Source organism: Colossoma macropomum, unplaced genomic scaffold (genome assembly GCF_904425465.1).
Source record: "Colossoma macropomum unplaced genomic scaffold, Colossoma_macropomum, whole genome shotgun sequence".
NCBI lineage: Eukaryota > Metazoa > Chordata > Actinopteri > Characiformes > Serrasalmidae > Colossoma > Colossoma macropomum.
Genome location: NW_023494790.1, coordinates 11,662,237 through 11,684,888, shown reverse-complemented (window position 1 = coordinate 11,684,888; position 22,652 = coordinate 11,662,237). Strand labels below are relative to the sequence as shown.

General features: G+C 37.0%; 1 protein-coding gene across 1 annotated transcript in view; it reads left to right on the top strand.

Moving 5' to 3' along the window:
- LOC118809127 (cadherin-10-like) overlaps positions 1-22,652 on the top strand; it is a 117,550-nt gene that overhangs the window by 82,514 nt on the left and 12,384 nt on the right. The window contains exons 4-7 of the mRNA XM_036572119.1: positions 9,419-9,538; positions 10,610-10,777; positions 14,833-15,014; positions 15,402-15,655. Of these exons, the coding sequence (XP_036428012.1) occupies positions 9,419-9,538; positions 10,610-10,777; positions 14,833-15,014; positions 15,402-15,655 (724 nt within the window). The remainder of the gene's footprint in view (positions 1-9,418; positions 9,539-10,609; positions 10,778-14,832; positions 15,015-15,401; positions 15,656-22,652) is intronic.

Sequence of the window (22,652 nt, the reverse complement as noted above, 5' to 3'; positions counted from 1 at the left end):
TTAGCAATGTGGGCTCATAAAAACTCCTGCCGTATGCCTGCTATAGGCTGGAGCAAATATTTAAAATGCAATGCTAGATAAAAGTAAAAAAACTAATAAACAGTAAATTACAAACTATTAAAGATAATATCAGTTAATGAAAAATAAGTTTTTTTGCATGCAAGATAAGGACGAGTTGAGGTTATTCATCAAAGTTGCATAAAAAAGAGCACAGATTTGACTGCCTTTAATGACCTATAAACTACTCTTCATTTGATTCATGAATATTTTGTACAACGTGGGAACAAGCAGAGATTTGAAGGTAAATGATGAATCAGATTCAGTGCGTCAAATCAAGCTCCATTACTTACCAGCTCCTCATTTACATGTCATTTACATTAAGCACACCCTAGTTCATGCAGATATTTTGGTACGGAGCCAATAAAAGACAGCATTCAGTGGCTCGTGAGTCAGTGCCTGTGCTTGTAGGTGGAGTGACTGCACTGCCTTCTCTACTGACCGAACTTTATACTGATAAAATTACGATGACTAGAAAGAATAAAATGTGAAATAAACAAAACAATAGTACAATGATGTGATTGTGTAGTATAAAATAATATATACTGTATGCTGTATTATTGCAGTGTATGAGATGCTTCTGCACTAGCTGTGTTTTTATTTTTTTGGCCAGTGTCATTTGTATAAAATGAAAGCAGTGTGTAATATGTCTGTAAATGGAACATGGATTAGTTGTACTGGATTGCCATGTGCACAAATTATTAGCATTATTGTTATTTTCTATTTTAATTCAAGCATTTTTTCAGGTTGATAAACTATTACGCTTAAATTTACATGCACTCCTACCAGACGTGAGTTTGATGGTACAGATCTGCCGAAGATGAAACTGATGAACAACAAAACTGGCAGTGAAATTTGCATGCACGTCTTTTATGATCAGATTTGTCTGTGTGCAATTTTGATGTATAAGAACCACTTTTATGATAAGATATGAGACAGTATATTAAATGAGAACAAGGCCCCGTTTCACTGCTGTTTCTTATACTCCCTTACGCATTTCCTCTTGTTGCTCAGGAATTCAGTGAAAATATTTTGTGCATGGCTAGGAAATGGAAATCTGTAGAATCGATCGATCGGCTCCCTGAGCGTTCATTTAACAAACTGCAGCTTATGAGCTTGTTAAGAACACAGCTTTAACGATGGCAACGGGGATTCCACCAAGTCGAAGTAAAACTAACCAAACAAAGCCCATTTTTCAGTGCACTTTCAGTGACTATCACATCTGCTATGATCCCTTCCTTAGCAACAGTTGCACACAGCACACATTCAACACTGAGCTGTCATAGCAAAATTGTGTTAAGGTACACTGCAGTTAAGATGTGGCATCAGATCAGGCAATTCTCCCGTATCTGCTCAAACCAATAAAATACAGTATGCACAGTGTTTCAATTCCATATGTTTATACAGAGAATATTACATTAGGCTATAAACTATTGTGAATTAGGGCTGCAACAACTAGTCAGCATCATTGATAGCAATGAATCTTGTTATTGATTAGTTGGATTGATGTTTATACTCCCAATTTACAACCCCATTTCCAAAAAAGGACACTGTGCAAAATGTAAATAAAAACAAAATGCAATGATGTGTAAATCATTTAAATCCTATATTTTATTGAAAATAGTACAAAGACAACATACCAAATGTTAAAACTGAGAAATTTTATTGTTTTTTGAAAAATATATACCCATTTTGAATTTGATGCCAACAATGTGTTCCAAAAAAGTTGAGACGGCAATCATCATCTACAGTACATAATACCATTAAAAGATTCAGACAATCTGGAGAAATCTCTGTACACAAGGGACAAGGCCAAAAACCAGTATTTGCTGGCCATGATCTTTGGGCCCTCAGGTGGCACTGCATTAAAAACAGACACAATTTTGTAGTGGAAACACTTCTGAAAACCACTGTCTGAGAAAACAGACAGTTCGTCACTGCATCCACAAATGCAAGTTAAAACTCTAGAACGCAAAGAAGATATCATATATAAACAGGATCCAGAAACACTGCCACCCTCTCATTTAAAATGGACTGAGGGGAAGTGGAAAAGTGTCCTGTGGACCAATGAATTAACATATAATTTTTTTTTTGGAAATCATGGACACTGTGTCCTCCGGGCTAAAGACCACTCAGCTTGTTATCAGTGCACAGTTCAAAAGCCAGTATTCTTGATGGTATGGGGGGGCATTAGTGCACATGGCATGGGTGACTTGCATATCTGTGAAGGCACCATTAATGCTGAACGATAATGCTGCCTGCAGTCCAGATCTGTCACCACTGAAAACATATGATGTATCATAAAATGAAGAAAGACAAAGGAGACTCCAAACTGCTGAGCAGCTGAAATCCTTTATCAAACAAAAACGGGAAAACATTTTATTTTCAAAACTACAGCAGTGTCTCCTCAGGTCCCAAACACTTAACAACAGAGTGTTGGTAAAAGAAGAGGTGATGAAACACAGTGGTAAACATGACCCCGTCCCAACTTTTTTCGAACATGTTGTTGGCATCAAATTCAAAATGGGTATATATTTAAAAAAAAAACAATACAAATTTTCAGTTTCAACATTTGATATATTGTCTTTGTAGTATTTTTTTGTAAAAAAAAAAAGGTTTACATGATTTTCATATCATCGCATCCTATTTTTCTTTACATTTTGCACAGCGTCCCAACTTTTTTTTTTTTTGGAAATGGGGTTGTATATCACTTGGTTCAAAGAGGGCAAATACAGATGGTGGAGACTGTAGTACACAAACCAATAAGTCTTAAATATAGGAACAGCGCTGTAAGGTCAAAATGACAAATGTTTCCTAAAAATGTAAAAAAAACAGGCTCACCTGGTAAGGCAGCACGACGGTGAGCATACTAGAGAAAACACATTGCATTAATGACAGTACTGGGACCCAGCTTAAGAAAATGAAAATGACCAAAACTTAATGTTTTCTTTTTTTTCTTTTTTCTTTTACAAACAAACAATAAAGCAGTTTCGTTAGACTGATCCAACTTTGCTGTAGTCTAAACTGCACTGCTAAATTAAACTTATCCGGTATCAGCATTGCTTGTGTGCAAAGATTTGCTTGTCTGTACAGATGTATTTTTTAAATATGCAGTGGGCTGTAAAAGTCTGAAACCACTTTCTAATTTAATATAAAGATTTTCATTACAAATTCTATTATCGGCATAACATAAATGAAAAGTGGAATCTTTGAAATTTAATATTGAATGTCAGAATTTCTTAGTGTTTGGTATGTCCACCTTTTGCTTCTTGACAGTGTGGGGTCAAGCTGGCATGAGCTTCATAATTTTGTGCAAAGGCCTCTGACGAGTGGATCAAACCACCTGAGAGTCGTCTGAGCATGAGTGTCAATGGAAGAGATAAGACTTAAAAAAAACTTAAGGCCTCAACATGGTCAGTGTCACAAATTTGAATAGTAAATTAGAAAAAGTGCAGAATCCTTTCATTTTATTTGTTTTCACAATTCTAAAAAAGTCTGTTGTTTTCCAAGTTTAAATGACAAAAATCCCAGATTTTCAATGTGGTCTCAGAATTTTGGACCCCGTTGTATTTTTTCCTCTGCTTTTTTACCTCCCTTTCACACAAAAAAGGTGTTACAGTTTGCTGAAAATCAAGCGTTTGTAACATTTTTCAAGCCTCAGACACACACACGATTATTGCTGTTTCACGTGTGGTGAGCATGTTTTAGGACTCTGTGTGTCTGACGTAGCTGATGACCGTATAGTATTTGTGTGCTTAGTGATATCAGATTTGATTACAAGATGTTATCAGCCACGCAAACTGAATAATTTATCTTTGCTTTATTGTTAGAGGAGAAATAATTTGAATACCAATGCAAATTTCTTTGTAGAACCAACCTGCCTCCATAGTGCATGGACTGTCAGGTAAGTTTTGCTTCTGTGTTGTTCCGTTTTTATTTCTGCAAAGGTCCATTCAGTGGTTTTGCATATATGATTTACAAGATAGGATAGGTGCTTTATGTTCGAAAGAGCATTGTGCAAGAGCGAAATAGTTCTTATATGTTTCATTTTTTCTGACCTGCTCCACATGTATCTGGATATTTTTTATTCACTAAAAACTGAGTTTTTTGACGGTGGAGGTTTTTGAGAACTTTTTTATTAGTTTTGTGTGGACAGGCAAAAGAAAAAAACAGTTTTGAAATAGATGTATTAAAGCCCTGGTCAACACGGTTTTAAATATTTGAAATTTTGTTTCAGTAGTAAAGATAATAGTACTGGTGAATGGTAAACCCATGGAAAGAGCCGTGTTTACCATATGTATATGCACACATCTAGAACACAACACTGGTAAATTTTGAATAAAACTCCAGTGGGAAAATATATATATATATATATATATATATATATATATATATTGTGAAAACAAATAACATGGAAGGATTCTGCATATATATATATATATATATATAGTATATATATATATATATATATATATATATATATGCAGAATCCTTTCATGTTATTTGTTTTCACAATTCTAAAAAAGTCTGTTGTTTTCCAAGTTTAAATGACAAAAATCCCAGAATTTCAATTTGGTCTCAGAATTTATATATATGTGTGTGTGTGTGTGTGTGTGTGTGTGTGTGTGTGTGTGTGTGTGTGTGTAAAATGCTTTTCACCAGTTCAAATAAAACTAAAGAAAATGGCAGAAAAAAAGTAACTAAAAAAACTCTCAATAGAAAAGACCAACAACATTCTTCCTCTGCCAGGTCATAGTATAAACATTACAAAAACTATAGATACTGGTTATAAGAAAATCATGAAAATGAGTAGACAGGGCTTTAACTTGCTCATGCCTCTTGCTGTGTTTTAGTCATTGAGGCTGCCTCACTGTCTGAAATATGACTGATGACTGTGTTGTTTCTGTGTGCTTGGCAGTTTGGGGGGTGATAACATTTTTAACTGAATTTAGTTTATCATTAAACTGTAGTGCAGAGGCATCAGAATGCACTGAGCTCAGTTCTTAAACTTGACTACAATTTTTTAAAGAGTGTCAGTGATTCTAAAGACATGTAACCTAATGATCATGATTGAAATTCAAATAATTATAAAAAAAAATCCTCCGCAATTAAGTGGAGTGAAAAGCTAGCAACACTCAGCTTCTCTGCCTGATCAGGACTGTGTGGATGTTTCAGAGGCAGTGGTGTAGCCACGGAAACAGCCACACGGCAGCAGGCAGTAGGCTTTCTTTTCTGGCAGAAATCAGACTTTGTGTGATTGAATGATGGAGCTCTGACAGCCTGCGAGTCAATGCCGACTGTGTTTTTAACATGATGCTGTCATGAACATCTCTGCTCGGTGCCCTCGATATTTTGCACAGTACACATGCTCAAAACATTCTTCTTGAGGTATTATGAGGTATCAGAGATATCATGGCGTGTGAGTCATGTGGAGAGTGCGATTTCTGAAAAACGCTGTTGGTGTGGACAGAGATCTTTTTGAAAATGAAGGAAAAAAACTACCTTTTTTAACCTCTTTCTGCAAGCCCCCTAGTGGCCATTCCGACTCTATCAAGAAATCTAACGTTTTGAAAATATTATTAAAAAAAATTAAATAAACTCTTTCTGTCTATAACTCCGTTATCAGATTAACTAGGACATTGTTGGCTGCCTGTGTGTGATATGTTGCGACTGTGACTGTTTTCTTGAGCTGCTAGTGAGCAATTAAGTCTGTACCACTGCAGCAAAAATCATGTTCAAATAGCACAATTAAAAAATATATTTCTTTCAAATGTTGACTTGCATGTTCACTTATAAAGACGAACAAGTGTAATTTGCATTTTATAGCTACTGTTGAAAAGGCGTTAAAGAAATATCTGGATATGTGTGGATGAGTCCTTATAACTGTATTTTTCATTTCAACATCAGCCAGTTAATCCAAGTCATAATAGACTGATTTAATCGATTATGGAAATAGTCATTAGTAAATACAGTAGAGTAATACTGAAACCCCTTTAGTGACAAAACTGAATTTGTTTGTTCCATTTGTTTATGTAGCAAATGTCTATTGTAGTACTGAATGGATTTTATATTTGCAGTTTTTGATGTATGTTGTAATGTGTGGGCGGATGTACCGTGTAAGGACAGAGTGAGTTTGACCTGCTCTCTTACTGCAGCTGGCGTATGACTCAGAGTGGATGATGTAGCAGTGATCACTCTGCAAGCGTAGCACTTTTAAAGGGCTTTTGGGGAACGCTTGCTCGTGTTCAGCTGTGTGAAGGAGTTCATCATTTCAGTCCATGTGTGCTGTGCATGCAAAGCAGCAAAAAGGAGACAGATAATATTATTGTGATTAGGCCATTTGGGGGGTGAAGAGAGCTATCCAGTGTTATTTTTGGTCGTATGGTATGATGAGAATATGTGCAAGTCTATTTGCTTTTGTATTTGTAGGGGGAACAAACAGTTGTACCTCTTGATGTTTGTTGTGTGTATGGTCTGCAGTATATTTGTATTGTATGTGAAACAGAATGGCTTAGGACACACAAACATTCTGGAGAAATCAGACAATGAAATGGTATTGTATCATAAAACAAAAGCTGGTGTTTGATTTGCATTGGCATATGACTCAAGAATTTATAATAAATAAGGGCATCCGGTGTTTTCACCCAATCCTAAAGCAAGCAAATCGAAAACGGGCTACAGAGTTGATGTCACTACTGTGCTCACACATCCCCCAGTTTCTCTAGTTTTATTTGACGTGTAAAATGAATGCTAGTTTCAAACATACATGCTAAAAATATCTAGCTTGTATGTATCTCTTGACCGACCTGGGCAGGCTTGGTTATAACCCATTACATAATGTTGGGAGACTGAGCAAAGAACAACAGGCCCTCTTACATTCCTTACAGGAACCCATTCATATAAGGTAACAAACAGTGAAAAATTTACTTGTACCTCAGTAAATAATTTTATAATCCACCTACAGTTACAACCAACCCCTGTACTTGAGCACATTGTAATACTATTTGCATCTGACACAAACTTTCTACACTACTGTTATTTGTAACAGACAACTAAGGGTATCTTACATAATTTATTCTACCGAATTGGTTCCAAGTCAGAGTTTAAAACACATTTTGGACTTTTAACTGACTTTGACACTAGACTGAAATCTTTTTGCATTGACTCTGTACCTTAGTTATATATATTTTGTTGAAATAAACGATTGAACTTTCTATTATATCACTACTAAAACAGTCATAACCTGACTGAAACTTTACCAAAGGTTTCTGTAGTGACTGTTTTGGTAGTGATCATTTTAGCTACTTCATAACTCAGAAACACTAGCTAGTACATGACTAGCAAACTTTTTTAACAGGTGTACACACATAAATTCAAAATATTTTTCATTATAACACAAAAACTTAATTGTAGAAAATATGTGTCTCAGTAGTGATAGTTCTTAAAGTTACACACTGATTTTCAGACATTCGGACACATTTAATTCAAAACAATGGAATCTAACTGCTCACCATGTGGCCATGAGGAACGGGGATGCAGCCTCACTTCCTGCTCTAAATTGCAGTGTGGCTAAAATAAGACTCCGCCCATGGACCACAACTCAATTAGTGACATGAAAACGTGGGACAGCATTTTTTAAGTTTTATTATTTAAAATGAAACTTGTGATAAATCTAAATCTTACAACTTAATTTTAAAGAAACCCAAAAGATCTTTTTAAAAAACAACATTGAAAATACACAAAAAGTTAAAGAATGATTTTCACAGGTTGAAAGGTTAAGGGTTTATGACAGACACCTCCCAAGAGAAAAGTCCCTATAAATAATGATTTTGCATATATTACTGTCTCAGTGCCTTGGGTTTAAATAGATCATAACAGTCATTGTTAATATCTAACATCATTGTTTTGTTCTAAATTTCTTTTTATTGTGGGACCACAATATTTGGTAGAATTCAGTAACTTTGTAGAATGGTCCATATAAAAATTTAAAAATTGTTGCAGAAACAACCACTGAGTGATACCATCATCCTTTGTCTCCTGTACTTACTGAAATACTGAATAACCCCGTGATACTGAGTCTGATCAAATTTTAGTATTTTCATAGATGATACAGCCACACAGTGTACATTCACCTACATTAAACATACTTAAATCAGTGCAGTGTAGCTAAGATGTGCAATTACAATATTTTGTGTTTTTGGTTTTTAAATGATCATTTTGTCTTGAATATCCTGTTTTCATACTTCTGGTTCCTCTAACATGCGCAAAGTAGCTCCTTTTTCTCAGCTTTTTAACTCACTGTTACCAATACGTTTGTAATAGCTGCTCACACAACTTTATATGTTGCTAGTTTAACTGTTTTACATAAAGGCTCAACTAGCTTAACTGCACTGGCATTGCAGATATTACACATTTTCATTTTCTACTTAAAAAAAGGTTTCTTACTGTACCACCTCTGTATTAGCTTTCAGTTAATTAGAGCTTTTATAAACCTGCACTGGAGATGGCACTGAAGCTGCAGAGCTGATGTAAAGGAAGCTTATACCCCAGCAATTAACACTGTGAAAACTGCATGCCTAAAGCATCACACACTTGTCTCAGACTCTGACAAGTTGTTAAATAGTCTTAAAGAGACTTGCTTATGTGGTTGTACACATGTTGAGAGGCAGTGTGTTACAGTGTCACATGAAGACAGAGAGTTTAAACACTAGGTTGGTCACACAGGAACAGCAGATTATGATTGGTTATTTTGTGCATCAGTCAAACAGCCTTCCCTGTTAGACAGGACGATAGACAGAGGTCTGGCTTGCGAGACTATAATAACTGTACAAGGAGTGGTTATGGGGTGTTGTTAGGCCTTTATAAAGCTGCAACAAAATACAATATGATAAAATATATCTATGTTCAATAATTCATTTATTATCAGTAATAATCACAAGAAACATTACTTTTGTCAAGCTATGTAGCTTATTAACAGTAGGCTATGGCTAGCAAGCAACCTATGGCCAAAGACTGTTCTATGAACAGCACAATGGTTTTTAATTATTGTCACATTAATACAGAGTTTAACCGTCATTTGTGTCTATATTAAGTATTCGAATGTGGCTTTGAACTGTTTTAGATCTGTTTTACGAGATGTATGCTCATGTCAGTGCCCCTTCTGTGTCAGAGGTGTAAGTAGAACACGATGGGGTAACAGCCTAAATCAAGGATTAGAGATGGATTGAGTTTAATACAGATGATATTAATTGATCAATACATTTTTATTACCTCTGATACCCATCTTTCGTATCAGATCAGTACATCCCTAATAGTAAGACATTTGATTAGATGGAATTTTTTCTCTCTCTCTTTTGTTCAGGTACATTTGTCGTGCAGGTGACGGCCACAGATGCTGATGATGCTACGTACGGTAACAGCGCTAAAGTGGTGTACAGCATTCTGCAGGGACAGCCATACTTCTCTGTAGAACCAGAGACAGGTCGGTTTAAGAACGCTTCACTATACACAATTCTGTTCTCTCTTTCTGTCTAGCACATTGCACACACACTGCTCTATCCCTTGCTCTGTTTTACTGCTCTTCCCCACCCATGGAAAGAACTGATGGAGATTAAGGACAGCGCACAAGCAAATGTAAATGTAATAGTGGGTAAATTGCACTTTTGAAGCAAATCTGCTATATGTGCTTAAAGAAGAGAAATGAAACATAAAAAGGCATTAGCAGATTACCGGGGCAGCTTATTGCTATTATGCTTTCTTTCAGATGAGCCCTGTCCCACAGTTTACCTTGGATGTGGGATGATAATCTGTGTGCGGGTGTGTGTGTGTGTATGTGTGTGTGTGCAGTAGACCACCAAAACTGTCCCCATTAGATAAACAGCACTTGAAGCTTTCATTTTTGAGAGAAAAGAGAAAATCAAACACAGATCTGCAAAAATACACAAGCGTTTTTGTTTAAAAAGAAAAGAAAATTTGCAAATCAAACATAGAAGCTGCTGGTGTTCTCAGAACAATGGACTGTCCACCCCAAAGTCCAGAATTCACCATCACTGAATGTTTTTGGGGTTATAAATTTATATGTACTTTCGATCTTATGAAACACGTTTCTTATATTTTATGTGTCACATCACGTGAAAGGTGAGTGAAAATCTTAGGTGCGTAGCCCCTTGTAGAATTTATATACAAAAAATATGTATATATATATAAAAGAAATATATGAACACCAAAATATATACACATATACACTACTATTGCACTGCATTTCCAATGTACAGTTGTACAGTAATAAGTTATGAAATAAAACTTATTGAATGAAATATAACTATATGTACTGTTGTACACATTTCTGTATGTGCAGTTAGTGAGTCTGAGGTAGATAAAAAAAATTGTGCTTACATGAAATGACTTGTCATCACAGCAATGTGCATGTGTTATATCAGTTGTGATCACTGAAATTACACATTACAGTAGTACGACACTAAATTTTGTATATATATATATATATATATATATATATATGCTTTGAATGATCATAGCCTTTGTTTTCACTCAGGCATCATCCGGACAGCCCTGCCCAATATGAACCGCGAGGTCCGTGAACACTATCAGGTGGTGATTCAGGCCAAGGACATGGCAGGACAGATGGGGGGCCTCTCAGGGACCACCACAGTTAACATCACTCTGCTGGACATCAACAATAATCCACCGCGCTTCCCTCAGGGTGAGACACACCGCAGTTGCATGGACACCATGACCCCACTCTGTTCTGATGATGCAGCTTGTGTGCATATATTGGCTACGAGGCAGTACATGCTGATGCTGCTTTAATGCATATTCAGCACGACATCACATTCTTTTAAACTACTTACTACTGCTGTTCCAGTGTCATTCATTTTAATTTGCCTGCAATTCCAGGCAATTGGCATGCTATTTACCATATTTATTAAATATGGCTTTTAATATCTACGTGCTTGCCTGGTAAACACTGAGTATTACCTGTACCACAAAGCAAACTGCTACCAAAATGACTTTAGAAATAGTAGTTTATTATAGAAGTGGGCAAAAAGACTGTGTGTTATAGTAATTGTGATAAATTACATCACAATGCTCTTCTTTTCTGGGTATATCATGGTTATGATCAGTACTCCTAGAATACTGAACAACTGCATCCATCATAAAAAGACAGGTTTAGACTAATTTTAGAGGACAACCAGTGTAGCTGGTTACTGCTGCCATTTCAATTCTGTTATCATCTTATTTTATTCATTTATTATGACCAATTGTTCCTCCTTATTCTGCTTTTCCAAATGTTAAAAAAATTATTTTTCATAGCCATTTTTTAATGTGACACTACTGTTTTCTACTGTGTTTTATCCATTCTAGCTTGTTTGCAAACCTCAGACAAAACTAACCGTTATTACACATACAGTGCCTTGCAGAAGTTTTCATCCCCCTTAAAAGTCATCAGTTGTCTTGATTACAAGTGACACTATCACAGATTGTTCCAGCCAGTGTTTTTGTTGCAAACTAATATGCTCCTACCTTTTCAAAGACAGGTACGTTTTCAAAGTCATAATTTATTATTTGTCGGGAGATAAAAAAAAAATGAAAAATACCGTTTGCATAAGAATTCAAAACCTCCAGACTAGTACCTCTCAGTAGAACCACCTTTGGCTGCAAATACAGTTTTAAGTCTGTTAGGATAAGTTTCTCCTAGCTTTACCCACTGTTCGGGATTGATTTTCGCCTATTCTTTCTGGCAGATGTGCTTGTTCAAGTTGGTTGCATGACTCTTGTGGACTTTAATTTTCAAACAGATTCTCTATTGGACTGAGATCTGGACTTTGACTTGGCCATTGTCTTTGGATCATTGTCCTGCTGAAAGGTGAAATTTCACCAAGCTTTGGATTTTTAGCAGGCTAAAGCAGGTTGCCTTGCAGTATTTTTCTGTATTTTGCATCTTTTCTTCAGTTTTACAAGATGCCCAGTCCCTGCTGAGGAAAAGTATCCCCACAACATGATGCTGCCCCATACTTCACTGCTGGGATGGTGTTTGTTGAGGAATGGCCATTGTTAGGTTGGTCACACATATAGCATTTTAAATTTGTGTCAAAGGCTCCATTTTAGTCTCATCTAACCACATTTTAGTTGGGTCACTCTGATGCTTTCTGGCAAATTCCAAATGTGCTTTGTCCTCAGTAATGGCTTCTTTCTAACCACCCTTCCATACAGGCCAGTTGTATGCAGAGCTCTTGATGTTGTTTACTGGTGCACCTTCATTCGAATCACAGCCACTGAACTCTGTAGCTCCTTCAAACTGATTGTTGGCCTCTCTGTGGCCTCCCTCACAAGTCCTCTTCTTGCTCTGACGCTGAGTTTTGAGGTACTGGGCAGTGCCTGGGTGATATGCTGCAGCTTCCTTCCAATTTCCTCACAGTTGATCCAACAATGCTCACTGGGATATCCAAACACTTGGATATTATTTTGTAGCCTTTTCCTATCTTTTGCATGCCTATAACCTTATCTCTAATTTCTAAAGTGCTCTTTGTTCTTCATTTTCACAGCTTTTTCTCAGATTCACAGTTTGACCAATGGGACTTGAATTAAGGGGGTCTTTTATCCAGTAAAGGTGAACTTTTTTAATGATTCACAGGTGGCCAGTTGTACGGCAGTTGTGTCCTCGTTAGGTCAGTATCTTTCATCTGTGTAAACTTGGAGCTTCCACAGCACAGAGGTTGAATACTGATGCAAACAGCATTTTTTAGTTAGTAATTTTTCCTCACAAAATATTTTCTTACATAAAACCAATGTTACTTCAAATAAATTAATATTGAGGGTAAGTCAATTAAATATAAGACAAGACAGCGCAAAATATTAAAGTGTCATTTGTAATCCAGACAAATCTAATTTTTTAAAGGGCTTTTTGCAAGCCTCTGTATTGTGTATTATGAAAGTGTCTTGCGGTGTCACTTATTGTTTGCCACATCTCCCACCCTTCAATTATGATGTCCAAACGAAAACTCAGACCTGAAAACAAATAACATTGTTGTATTATTTGTATTCTACCCAAGGCAGTGGGCTGCAGAAAAACCTTTTGTTGCTAATTTGAGCACAACTTGAACTTACATGTGTTGATTAAACACCTATTGAGCGTGTGAAGAAATGAAGGGTTTCATTTTCATGCTATGATTCTCTTGATTAAAATAGCTGTCTCGGTGAAAAGCTATTGATTGTTTTTCAGAATTAACTATTCTACTGTCACACTAACAAAAATTCTCAATCCAGGGGTCACTGTAAATAGCAGTGCAGTTCTTTAGTACTGAGGCAACTAAGGCTTTTGTATGCCTCTACTGAAACATACAATCTGCAGGTTTTTCTGGTTATCTGTAGCGATTTCAGTAATACAGTAGTGAAAAATGAGAAGTGTTTCAATGAAACTACTGTCAGTAATCAAAACTGGGTGCATCCTATCACAGTAAAGTTGGCAGGGAGGGAATAAGGCGTGTGCTGTAAATGCACCCATGATCAAATGACTGCTTTTTGAAGTTACTTGCCGTTTTTGAGCTTATTTTATCAGAGGGTGGCTCAGCAGAGCTTTTATTTATCTATGTCAGGGGTCGGCAGCATGCAGCTGCGGAGCTCCATGTGGCTTTTTTGCTGCCCTGTTGCGGCTCCAAAGCAGAAGATTTTTAAGTAAAAATAAAATAATCCTTTTTTGCAGTAAAATAAAGCTCTGCTGATCGTTCAACACAGTTTTAACAATAAATGGTCTTGAACACTGGAGTTAATGTGTAACTGCTAATTCACCCTTTAACCCTGAAGATTTGCACGCAGACTGTTGGTCACCATAACAACGCAGATAACAGTCTCGCCTAGTTAGTAGCTAACGAAAAGGCGAAGAGAAAGATTTAAGATGAATACTGATAATTCAGAGAGTAATGGATTTTTACATTTAATCTACAGCGAGAAAACGCTGTCAAACACTAAAAAGTCGCAAAGCTGAAGTCAGCTTCCCGTTTGCCAGCTCCTTGTTCGAATTGTCACATTCCACCTTAAATGGTGCAGCAGTTACATTTTGAGATTTAAGGTGGAATGGGAAAATTCGAATAAGAAGCTGGCGAATGAGAAGCTGACTTCAGTTTCGTAAAAACTTGAACGTTTAAAGACGTTTTATGAGAAACTGTTCTACATTTGCGGAACAGTATCCTGCTGGAAATGCAAGAAAAGCAGCTATAGCTGAGCTAAAGCTTGAAGCAGAGCAAAGTAAGTCTGCGTTTTCATTTATATTATATTTTTTAGCTTTATACTAGGACATTAATACATACTGAGACATATTTAGAGGCAAGATGGTAAAACGTTACTTCAATAAAATGGACATAACATTTTTTAGGTCCCAAGGAGGATTGTTTTTTGTTGAAAGGACAAAATGGCTCTTCATAACGTTTGGGTTGCCGACTCCTCGTCTGTGCCAATCCAATATGTGTATATATATAATTAGAGCTTTGTAGAATCAAGACATTTTTAACACAAAATATTAAAAATCATATTGATTCTTGAACTCGAAATCAAAAATAGTACCAAACCTGAAAACAGATGTATTATTACACCCCTGCTAAACTCCTAGAGGCGCTGTGGTGCTAATTTGACGATGCCTGAGCAGCTTTCCTGAAAAGGGAAAAAAATTAGTGATTCTCTGTCACTGAACACAACTAAAATAAATTCAGTGAAAAGGAAGGATGTTTTCATTAGCTGTTCTCTGCTGACAATGTGCTGCAGGTGTTTATCAGTTCACCGTTCCTGAGTCATTAGAGCCGGGCAGGGCAGTCGGCACACTGAAAGCTACAGATGCGGACACGGGCAAAAACGCAGAGATGGAGTACACCATCATGGATGACCAGGATATGTTCCAAATCTCCACCAAAGGCATCACTCAGGAGGGAGTCATCACTCTGACAAAGGTCAGCCAGTTGTACCTTTTATTGCCTAGACTACCATACTGAAATCAATGAGTGTCGCCAGATATACAAACACAAATGTTAGATTGCTTTGAGTGAATGTTTTTACCAGACATTGCGTCTGGCAAGATTTTAATTTGCTGGTCTTGCAGTTTTTTTCCAGTCAAATACCTGTATGTACAAGCTTACTATAACTCTTCATTTTACTGTACGGATGTCCTTGATACATGATGCATATGATCAATAAGGACTTGAGTTTACTTTAACAGCAAGACAGCTTACAGTGTTTAACTCAGAGCTTGTGACATGGATTCAGCAGTTCCTGTCAGTATGAAGTAGAGTATTTCATAAATATGAAGTGCAAACTGTTGCCTTTTCTCTTTTCTCCAGCCTCTGGACTACGAGAAAAGGAAAACATACACTTTGAGGGTTCAGGTGGAGAACGTTTATCTGGATCCACGCTTTCACTCACGCGAGTCCTTCAGAGACACAGCCACGGTGAAGGTTTTGGTGGAGGACGTAGACGAGCCGCCTGTCTTCAAACGACCTGCCTACATCATGGAGGTCAAAGAGGACGCTGAGATTGGAACCATCATCGGATCTGTCAGCGCTGTGGACCCTGACGCTAGCCGAAACATTGTCAAGTACGTCCAGATTCACATTCTTAAGCTTTTATGGACGTAAAAATTTTAATAACTGATAATATGGTCATCTGTAATTTTCTGTGCTCAAAAACCATATAAATTTAAAACAGACATTGGTTTTATTTAAACAGTGTTTTACTGACTGATATGGTTGCCAGTTGTTAACCATCAAGCATCTCAGTTTTCACTGTTGCTCTGTTATCGAATTATCAAAACCTCATATTTCAGAACTGGTCATTTTATAGAAGAAGAAAAAAATGGCTTGTGGCACTTTATTATACGTTAATGTAGTGATATTTGTAGTGGTCCTTTCGTCATGGAATGTTCATGTAAAAGGCGACTGCCATTGCAAATGGTGTGCAAAATGAACAGGGCTCCAGACAAAAAATAGCTGAAGGAGCCACTGGCTCCTAAAAGAAAAAAATCAGGCGCCAATAGCATTTTTAAGTGCCAAATAATATTATGCAAAATACAGCTTTTCAACGCACCTCAGGTCAGTTCTGTAATTTAAGTATCTCTGCCTTCGAGTGTGCCTGATTCTTGTCATATGTATTATCAGACGTCTTCGACACATCCAGTCCGCTGTTTTTCATTAACAAGATTTGGGAGGTGAATTTGGTGAAGGGTAGATCTTTACGTGCTATCATGTAGGCTGTGTTGAATTTAATTTTAAGCTCTTTAAATTCTTTCTTGGCTGTTTTTTTCCCATGCACGAGAAACTGCGTGGGCTAGGGGAGTTTTCTTAGGAGCACTTTTTGCAATTAAATCACATGCATTTATAAGCGTTTGATTCTCGACATGTTTTTTCACCGCCTCTTTATTGAAATGATTCGTTCCTGTTAAGAAATTCATTGTTCCAGCTACATCTTGTCTTGCTTTCGAACAGAATTCGCAGTATAGTCTGCTTTATGTTACCATATCTGAGTCATGCAAATTCATGAAGCCAAGAAGTTTTGAAATCTTTCTGTCGTACTTTTGTTTGAAATGCTTGAAGTGGACAGCTGTTCAAGTACATCTTCATGTGAGTCTTTCACTGGTTCACTGGTCCTGAGTCAGGCTGAGGTTGAGCAGTTGACCTCTTACGGTCTGACGGAGATGTAGATTGTGTTAAAAAATGTGATATTTTTGACTTCGCCATTTTTAACACGCTGTTTTTTTTGATAGGCAGATAGCCATAGCCTATCAGGTACGTTTTAAATGAAAAATGCTAAAACATATATACTAAAAACAAAAAAGGTAATAAACACAGAACAATAGTAATAGATAGTTACCCGTAATAATAATAATAATCCAAAATTGCTACTTGTCGCCACTGATGAGTTAATTCATTTTATTACTCACAAGTTAATAATTAATCATTTTAGTGGCAGTCTGGAGCCCTGATGAAAAGGAGAAAGTTTTGAGGTTTTGATCTGACACCAGTGGCTGTTAGAATTCACCATACAAATAAAACTAGGGCTAGACCAGCATATCCTAAAATATTACAAAATCTTCCAGTATTACCGTTTCAGTTTTATTTGCATAAGCGTAAATCCTACCAATGAAGTACTAACAATATCTCTTTAAATGTTTTACAAGAGTGTTAAATACTACACAGAACAATTTGGCTCAGATAAGTAAAAATACTCCAGTAGAATTTCTTCAATGCCTGCTGAGCTGCCATCTAACAAAATAAGCACTAAAAATGGCAATCTGTGGAATTTACTAATTCTGCAAATAAAAAAAGCACTAAATTTGATGATTAAAATATGGAAAAGGATAAAAAATGGAAAAGCAGCTAAAACAACCAGTACTTTTATCTGTTTTAATGAAAGCACATATTTCTGTGCATTGTTTTTATCAGTATTTTGTTGATGAAGCCAAATGCTAGAGAGTCACCAGTAGTGTGCAGTTGCAGCGCATCTAAAGGTAATCTGCCTGCAGGTCATGCAAAAAAGCAAGTTATGCTTAGCCTTTTTTCATGTCAGTCACATATTCTTTCCATGTCAAACCTGTGGTGACGTCTCAATAGTAATCAGAGATAGAGCTGTTGAGACTCCATTCCTAACTGCCTGTATTAGAGCTCTAATTTGAGGCTATAATGTTGGATTTAATTGCCTGGTTCAGTCCAGATGCTTTTCATACTGCTTCAGAATGCTATCTAGCCTGCTCTGCACTGCATTTATTTCCCAGAATAAACGGCAGCATGCTGTTTAATGAGAAGTCCTTCCGGAGCAGAAAGAAAACTGTTAAAACTGCACCATGAGACAGACACAGCAGAGTTTAGCACATACTCGCTCACTTCTCCTGCACTACTAAACACTGTCATGTTCAAACAATCTTAGCAACCTGGTCAGAGTTGCCAGATTAGGCAGTATCCCTCTGAATTGTATTTCGCTGCTCGCTATGACAGTAATTTAATAATGATTAGTTGTGAATTTTTTTCTGTTATCTTGCACCCAGATTCTTAATAAATAATAGTGAAGGAAAAATAAAGTGAAACACATACCTCGATCTCATATATCTCATATTCCCCTCCCATTTTACTCTCATAGCCAGCCAGTTGCCTGGTTCTGATATTGATATTGGTTCCCACAAAAGACAGTAAATGAGAAACGTTTGGAAGCACGTGAGGGGTGTGTTATTTTTTCAATACTTTTCTGAAATCACATCAGTCAGTAATTTATTGTCAGTTATTTGAATTTTTAGCACGTTAAATAAGTATTGGTGACAACATTTTTATATTGGTCAAGCCCTAAGTTAAACCGAACTGAGTCTTATATTGTGGCTAACATCCAGAACATCTTTGAGCTCACACCTGCAGACTCAGCGAGAGCCAGTCACCCTGTAATCACATTTATTCCAGAGCAGGTTCTTCACGAACACTTGATAGCTGATATTAGCCGTGTCTGACCCGGAATTAACCCTTAATTAGAGAGATTGTGCACGGACTTGAATAGGGAGCTCTAGTCTTTATCACAGTGGGCTTGTGTTGAAATGTCTGCTATGCTATTGTTCTGCAGAGGAATCATCTTGCTGGAGCTGTCAGATGTGTTAATTACTTTGCGCACACTGTTCATTTCCCTAGCCAGTGAAAATCCCTCATACTGGGTGCCCATATTCTGGATTTAAGAACCTCCAGCGCTGGTTTGCTGTGCTGTTAAATCCACTTCTTAATCACGATCAGTAGTCCCAGCAGAGAAAGAATTACATCTCCTGTAAGATATAGCATTGTGCTGAAAACTGCACTCGAGCTCCACATTATTATCTCCATTTTCTCTCATTACAAAGCAGCCAATGCTGTACACCCAGAAATGAAACGATGCCAGAGCTATGAATGTGTATTTATGCAAGCTGTCTTTTATTGCTGTATAAAACAAAGATCATGCCAGGTTTTATAGTGAATCTCTCAAAATCATAGGCACTGGCAGTGCTCTGATGACTTTGCTGCTTCTTTCTTGTAACGTAATAGATCATCTGTCTTGAAGAGCAATAACCAGTAGTCAGAAAATCCATGTGCCCAGTTTTTGTAGATAAATCAGCTATGGCGTGGCTGTTTTGTCGCAACAATGGTGTGACATGCACAAAAATCATATACACTTACAGTTTGGGGACACCTGGCTTTTCAGAAGGTTTTTAATAAATGAACATTTTCTATGTGAGCTTCCAATAACTTAACATATTAAATAGAAAGCTGTCTTGATCTTGCCATTTCCTTTGTAGAAACTGCAGAGCTGACAGAGCACCTCAAAAAGGCCCTACCTTGGGAATAATGCCAAAGGCCTCGCATTTTATCTTCTTGTGATGTCACTCATCAGTACTGAAACCTTTTAGGTGTTTAATACAAAGGAGTTTCAGTATGCACTTCTAACAAGAGTTTGGAAAAGAATATCTCCTATTCTAGTGTATTGGAACACTTATCGAAGTTGTTGATGTACTAATATTTCCTATAGGAATGTTTATTGAGGTTGTTAATGGAGTCATATCTCCTGTTCTGGAGTACAGGAATATTGTATTCAATTGCTTTGCAAAGGTGAACTGTTTATGTAAATTCTTATAACCAGACAGGGCTCATAAGAAAAAGAGTTCCAAAGATCTATGCTCTTTTACCCCATGAGGCGGTGTTTTTTTCCTTGTTCCTTGTAGCTGCCCTTCGGCCCATTAATCAGGAGAGAAAATAAACGAGTGTTTAACTTGTGTGCTTAATGAATGGCCTTACAGAACCTTCTCATATGGCGAGTGCTCCTGGCTGAGTTTAGTATCTTAAAATTAAAACTGACACGTAACTGTGTAGACGTGATTCATATTAGTTACTCCCAAGGCCATTTTTACATTAAAATGCAGTGCATGTATTCATGGCAGGGGTGTTAGTGGGGGTGTAATATTAGGTTTGGAAATAATCTCTGCATGGTGGTGGACCTTCAGGAGAAAGACTTGGCCTTGCTGACTTTTCACGTCTAATCAGGGTAGGAAATACTATTTTTTATAGGGTGGTTTCTTTTGGTCCCTTACTGTTGAAAATTGAGGAGTTGATTTGGTTGTATACAAACGATAGCACTGTGTGAAATATTCTCAATAACATTTTAACTAAAGACCAACTAAAGGCTAACAGAAAATGTACAAGTTAGTAATTTTTATTAAGGATTTTATTTGGTTATATGGATGAAAATCTAGGGACAAATGATTAAAAGAAGTAACCGTATTATTTTGTATAGTTAATCATGATTAATTACATTTGTCGTATATATATATTTACTGAGCACTTTATTAGAAACACATGTAAACCTGCTCATTCATGCAATTATCTAATCAGGTAGTTGTGTGGTAGTAGGGCTGTGCATAGAAACCATGCAGATACGGGCCAGCAGCTTCAGGTAATGTTCACATCAACAGTAAGAATGGGGAAAAAATGCGATCTCAGTGATTTTGACTGTAGCACAATTGGTGCCAGGTGGGCTGGTTTAAGTATTTCTAGAACTGCTGAACTCCTGGGATTTTCACGTACAACAGTCTCTAGAGTTTACTCAGAATGGTGCAATAAAGAAAAAGCATCCAGTGAGCGGCAGTTCTGACGGAAATGCTTTTATTGATAATAGAGGTCAACAGAGAAAGGCCAGACTGGTTTGAGATGAATGAAAGGTTACGGTAACTCAAATAAAACTCTGTACAATTGGGAACAGAGAAGCATCTCAGTATGCACAACACGTCAAACCTTGAGGTGGATGGGCTACGACAGCAGAAGAGGGTTCCAGTCCTGTCAGCTGAGAACAGAAAGCTGAGGCTACAGTGGGCACAGGCTCACCAAAACTGGACATTTGATGAATTTGATGAATTTCTGTTCAGGCACACAGATGGTAGGGTCAGAATTTGGCACCAACGGCAGGAATCCATGGACCCAACCTGCCTTGTGTCAGCAGTCCAGGCTGGTGGAGGTGGCGTAATGGTGTGGGGAATGTTTTTTGGCATACTTGGGCCCATTAATACCAATCGATCATTGCTTGAATGCCACAGCCTATTTGAGAATTGTTGCTGACCACTTCTTTCTTACCCATCTTCGAATGGCTACTTCCAGCATGATTATGCAGCATGTCACAAAGCCAAAGTTGCCTTCCCACTCACAGGATCTGAATCCAGTAAAACATCTTTGGGATGAAGTGGAGTGGAAGATTCACAGCATGAAAGTGCACCTAAAAAATCTGCATGATGCAGTTCCATGTCATGTCAACATTGACCAGAATCTCAAAACAATATCTCCAACATCTTGTGGATTTCTTGTCACACAAATTGAGGCTATCTTGAGAGCAAAGGGAGGCCCTACCCAGTATTGGTATAGTGTTGCTAATAAAGTGCTCAGTGAGTGAATATCATTTATACAATCAATTGTTCCAACTCCTCAGTCATTGTAGCCTCCTGCTGTCCTATTGCCATGTTATGTTTCTATAGTTGTGTATAGCAGCAGTTACTGAGGTTATTCATGGACTAGTATCTCCTGTTCTAGAGTATAAGAGTGTTTAATGAGGGTGTTTATAGACTAACATTTCTATTCTAGCAAATAGTTGTGTTAATTGAGGTTGTTAATGAAGTAATATTCCCCATGTGTGGTGTATAGGATCGTTAATTGAAGTTGTTTATGGACCAATATAGTGATGTGGATATGAGTGTTTATTGAGGTTGTTTATGGAATACTGTCTACTGTACTAGTGTGTAGGAGTGCTTACTGAGGTTGTTTAGTGTATAGGAGCATTTATTGAGGTAACTTATGGAACAGTATATCTTATTCTAGTGTATAGGAGTGTTTATTGGGGTAATTTATGGACCAGTATCTCTTATTTGTTGAGATAATTTATGGACTAGTATCTCTTATTCTACTGTATCGGAGTGTTTATTTAAGTAATTTATGGACTAATATCTCTTATTCTAGTATATAGGAGTGTTTATGCAGGTGGTCTATAAGCTAATATTTTATATTCTAATGTATAAGACTTATGTAAATTGTTTATGGAATAATATATTCTAGTGTATAGGAGAGTTCATTGAAGTTATGGGCAAATATGTCATATTCTAATGTGTAGGACTGTTTATTGAGTCTGTTTACAGATACATGTCTTTTATCCCAGCATATGGGAGCAATTATTGGGCGTTTATCAAATTTAATTGAGTTTATGGAGTTCAAGAAACATCTCAATCCGAGTGTATAACGTAACAGACCATTTTATCTGCATGTACTGCCAGGTAAAGATTAGAGTGAAGAAAGTGTTTTATTAGTACCACAGTAATATGTTTTCACTTTTATTTATTTATTGTTTTGTGGGTAAATTTCTGTTACTTGGGAAAACACATTGCATATGGGAGGATTTTTTTCTCTTGGCTGTTTCTGACACCGAGTTCAGTACAGCTCCACTGTTTTCAGCCTTATTTGACCTTGTTGCTGTATCTGTGTTGTCACGTCTGGCTTGGTATAGATGCAATTTCAGTCTGAAAATGTCTACCTCTCTGGGAACATGTTGACCAACATGAG